General features: G+C 41.8%; 1 protein-coding gene across 1 annotated transcript; it reads right to left on the bottom strand.

Moving 5' to 3' along the window:
• Positions 1-3: 3 nt before the first annotated feature.
• On the bottom strand, positions 4-4,500 carry LOC118407428 (the record flags this gene model as incomplete). Its single annotated transcript, XM_035807902.1, has 2 exons — positions 3,650-4,500; positions 4-1,030 (listed from the first exon to the last, which is right to left on the bottom strand). Coding segments are annotated over exons 1-2 (1,878 nt in total), but the record flags the coding sequence as incomplete, so codon positions are not given.
• Positions 4,501-5,272: the final 772 nt, after the last annotated feature.

Genomic DNA, 5,272 nt, shown 5'->3' with positions numbered 1-5,272 from the left:
TTTGTCCTGGTATCGCAGGGACAGCACGTAACTGTGTACGGCCACGTCATCGGCGTGGTCCTCGTCTTCGACCGCCTGACGAAGTGCCGCCTCGGCCTCTTCGTATTGCCCGAAGCGAAGATGTATCAACCCTCTTGTAAGATTTGTGTCGTCGTAAAGGCTCTGGTCTTCCAAAAGTTCTATAAGGTTTGATTTCATGACATTTGGATCGCCTGATTTCCGGACTTTGCTGAGAACAATTTGTAAAGGGAGAGCCGTGTGATAGAATCGTGCGAGGGTGTTTGTGTTTTCGAGGTTGAAAGTTGATAGCAAATCACTGGTGTCCAAATCGACATCAGCAAGCAACACAAAGCTGTGAGTCACTGTCATGGCGTCCCGCTGCGCCCCCGAAGCCATGTATCTGCGCAAGCGCAGGGCCAAAGCGAGGCACACGGCTATCTTCAAGTTGTGAGCCGCAGATTCGGTAATGACGTCATTACGTCTAAGCCCTCCCACGATGTCCCACGAGGAGTTTTCAAATGCGCCGCAACAAATCCCCAAAGTGCTAATAATGGTGGTGGGAAAACGATAGATCTCTTTCTTTACTTCGTAAGAGTGGCCGACTTTTAGTAGTCCCAAATAGATCCCTTCCTGTGTTGTCATTTTTAGACCTGACATTAGTGCTTTCCAATGCCTATTCTGTTCTACTTCCACGTCTTTACTGGATGTTGATGCACCTTCTTCTACAGTTGTCAGGTGCAAGTTCTTACCGTAGATTGAAGAGAGTATTGTATCCCTTACCATCTTTTGATACTCCTCCACTAAGGCAAGACTTCCTACAACGTGTGTCACCTTTGCAAGTACGTCCGCAAGATGGTAGCCCTCTTTGACGGCGCGGTCTTCCTCCTGTATTGCTGCCATCTGTGACGGCGTGAGAATCAGCTCTAGCGCTGGCTTGTCCTTCGTGGCCGCCCGCCCCAAGGGAGTCTTGCTGGCCCACGGCATGGCACCGTCAAAGGCAAACCCTCTGGGAGTCACTGAGTCGTAGTACCTGTACAATATAGATATGGATATGGATGTATGTTTATTTACAAAATAATGCATGGAGGTTAATAATTGCATGCGCAGCCTGAGTGATACCATGAGTAACGTGACGTAGTGAAAAAAGTATTCTTTCATGTACAGTGTTTGCTATTGTTGGGTTTGACTTCTTCTGTGAAGGCAGTGGTGAACTGTCCCACGTTCTGAGTAGGTTTTGCGATTTTATTAGTTTAAAATGTCTTTTGGTGATCTACTAAATGATGAAAGCTCGTTGAAATTGTGGCAACTGTTCGAAATGATATGTTTCATACAGTCTCTTAGTGAGAACATTGACGAGTAAACTGTAATTTTTCCACTGCATTCGAATATTCAATGAGCAATGTTCTCGCGGATAGGTCACCAGTGCTTTTTATAGCGCCCCCTTTCTATCTCTAACGGAAGTGCACTTATCTTGCCTATGACATATCTTTATTCATGCTCATTATCCTTAGCATTATGGTATAGATAATTTTCATCGAGTATTGGGATTTGACACTTTTGTAAAATCTTAAGTTACCGTAACCGTTATGGCAATTGATGAAAAAACTAGAGTTCGGCGACCTCATACCTCCATGAAAATTTAGAGCTTTCATAAATTTCAAGAAATTGACTAACACATGAACATAATTTATGCATGGTGTTGTTCATCATTGACTAACGTACACATGTCACAATTATAAAATTCCCATTATTGATCATACAGCGGTTTTGCAATTTTTACATAAATTATGCAAATAAGTTCCTCATTACCATATTTGGTATCTGCTTATATTCTACCTATCATAATTAACATGTGTTACATTTATTGAAGTCCAGTTATTGAAAACAATGGAATCATACAATTTCCTCATTAATTATGCAAATAAGGTCCTCATTTGCATAACATGTATATCATTATGAACATCTTTGCCTAAGGTACCCGCATGCCTAATATGATGCCAATCCGTCAATCCTTTCTGCAGTTATCCTCATTGGAATGTCTTGACAAAAACGCCCCTGCAGTTCCCAAATTAAATGTTAGGGGGCTGAAACTTGCCCCACTTTGTCATGACACTAAACGCTATCTACCACCCAAATGTCAAGACCATATCACGTCAGTGACAAGAGATACATAGAAAAAACTGCTATGATAGAAAATTCTCATTAATTATGCAAATGTAATATAATTTTGCATAATTAGTATTTCATTTTGTACAACATTGTCTGAGGTACCTACATACCAAAAATCATGAAAATCTGCTATTCCTTTCTTGAGTTATCGTCTTCAGAAGTTTTTGACAAAAATGCCCCTGCTATCCCAAAACTAGACGCTAGGGGGCCCAAACTTATGTCACTTATTTCTGAGCGCAAGAGCTATGTAACACATAAAAATTGGGACCATAGCTTGTTCAGAACACAAGATAGCAAAACCGGAAGTTGCGCTGCAGTACCAAGGGAAGCCGCTAGGGGGCCCAAAATCTAATCACTTCCAGCTTTCATCACACCCTACCAACACATCAAGTATGAAACCAATCCATCCAGTCGTTCTTGAGTTATCTTGTTGACAGACAGACAGACAGACAGACAGACAGATACACAAACGCAGGGTAAAACATAATTTATGCGTGGTGTTGTTCATCATTGACTAACGTACACATGTCACAAGTATAAAATTCCAATCATTAGACATAAAGCGGCTTTGCAATTTTTACATAAATTATGCAAATAAGGTCTTCATTAACATATTTGGTATCTGCTTATATTCCATCTATCATAATTAATAAGTGTTACATTTATTGAAGTCCACTTATTGCTAATAATGGTATTATACAATTTCCTCATTAATTATGCAAATAAGGTCCTCATTTGCATAACATGTATATCATTATGAACACCTTTGCCTAAACTACCTGCACCCCTAAAATGATGCCAATCCGTCAATCCTTTCTGCAGTTATCCTCTTTGGAATGCCTTGACAAAAACGCCCCTGCAGTTCCGAAATCACATGTTAGGGGGCTGAAATCTGCCCCACTTTGTCATGACACTGCAAGCTGTCTACCACCCAACTGTCAAGACTATATCATGTCCGGGACAAGAGATACATTGAAAAGACTGCTATGATAGAATATTCTCATTAATTATGCAAATGTACTCCCATTTTGCATAATTAGTATTTTATCTTGTACAACATTGTCTAAGGTACCTACATACCAAAAATCATGAAAATCCATTGTTCCCTTCTTGAGTTATCCTCTTCAGAAGTTTTTGACAAAAATGCCCCTGCTATCCCAAACCTAGTCGGTAGGGGGCCAAAACTTATGTCACTTATTCCTGAGCACAAGAGCTATCTAACTATTAAAAATCGTGACCATAGCGTGTTCAGAACACGAGATAGCAAAACAGGAAGTTGTGCTGCAGTACCAAGGGAAGTTGCTAGGGGGGCCAAAATCTAATCACTTCCAGCTTTCATCGCACCCCACCAACACACCGAGTATGAAACTAATCCGTCCAGCCATTCTTGAGTTATCTTGTTGACAGACAGACACACACACACACAAACGCTGGGTAAAATATAACCTCCATGACATTTCATGGAGGTAAAAACACGTACCAATCACGTTCCACATCTCCGGACACGCGATCATTCAAACTCCTGATGGACATGGCCGGGAGGATGGTCTCGCCAAGGTTGATGACCTTTATATGCAGCAAGTTGGTCAAGTTACGGAAGTAACCTTTCACCCGTGCCGTATCCTTACCTTCTTCAACAAGAATGGCGAATTCGAAATCAGAGAAAGGTGTTGTTTCTTCCCGAGCTAGAGAGCCTAGACCAATAACCGCATATTCACAAGGGGGTTGTCCCAAAGCCTCTATGCACTCGTTCACAAGACCACGTATGAATTCCTTAATGTTGTCAGCAATTTCTTTGTAAAGTTGATGCACCTTTAAAGCCCACTTGTACTCTTTTGTCATCACATCTGCATTCTCCATTGGATTCTCATCAAAGTTACAGCAATCCCGTTCGCATTCCATTAGCCGCTGGAAAGCAGTTTCCCGCATCCATTTCAACTGCGACTTGTTGTGCTGTTGCAGTTTCGATGATGGTCTTGTTGTTGCCTTTGACCCTACACATTTTAGGAATACCTTTTCCACACGTTGTATTCTGTGACTCAGAACTTGTATGCGGTCTGTTTCGTCTGCTTGACGAACCATGGCCACAGCGGCGTTGTACAGTGCAACCGCCTTTGTGAGGTCGTTAACCCGCTCGCGTATTTGAAACTGTTTGTCTTGTGCCTTCTCCATGTAGACGTCTCCCAAACTTTGCAAACAGTCAGCCCAAAGGGGAAGGTTTTTCTCTTGTACTGCATCCCGTAGAAGCTTGGCGTAGCTGTCCTCAGCTTCAACATAATTTCCTCTTATTAGCTGCTCGTCTGCTGTAGAAAACACTGCTGCGTTTAGCATTTTGCTTGCCCTTGGTTAACTACACCCTGCTCTCTGCCCTCCCCCTATCGTTGGATATGGGCCAACCAACTTTGCAGCAAAATCCATCAGTGGCTCGGTCGCCTCACGAGCTAAAATTAGCTGCAGATTCTAACACCACGCATTCGAGACAGTAATTAAACGAAAATAGATTGTAGTAACACGAGCAGAAACTTCCCGTAGTCTACATACGTTTGTTCTGATGTTACTGATGAGCCGCCATCTTGGCAAAGTGGAAACGGTCCAGGAAAACGTTGACATGCGCAGTGTCGTCATATCCCAGCATCCGTAGCGGGTGCGGAACTGGGGTCACAGATTTGTGTTTATCCATTGATTGTACATGAAAGTCAGCAAGATAGAAACTCTCCTGTAGACTAATTATAAGCAGGCTTCGTTGATCAGCTGACTTAATTGGATTGGAACTCGAATTCACCAGTCAGCATAGAAATACTCAGTTCGCTTAAGGCGGCTCAGGCCTGGAATAAAGTAACGTTAGTATTCTATATATATGATCGTAACTTTTGATTGCTCGGTCGCACTACGATGAAACTTCACACATTTTTGGTACTACTTAAAACACATTGAATACTTGTGATTTTGTTATTCTACATACCGGATTTCGGGTTAGAAATAAACATTTTGGTTAAAAAAAGTGGTGTTTATTTCATGAGTCTAGTCCCAGCTGGAAATAAGACTTTCAATTATGATATTCTAAAGGATGAAAGCCAACCTTAAACTTATCATTTTATCTGAG

The sequence above is a fragment of the Branchiostoma floridae genome, unplaced genomic scaffold (assembly GCF_000003815.2).
Source record: "Branchiostoma floridae strain S238N-H82 unplaced genomic scaffold, Bfl_VNyyK Sc7u5tJ_1342, whole genome shotgun sequence".
Classification (NCBI taxonomy): domain Eukaryota; kingdom Metazoa; phylum Chordata; class Leptocardii; order Amphioxiformes; family Branchiostomatidae; genus Branchiostoma; species Branchiostoma floridae.
Note: the sequence above shows the minus strand (reverse complement) of the source record. Positions and strands in the feature narration are given on the sequence as shown.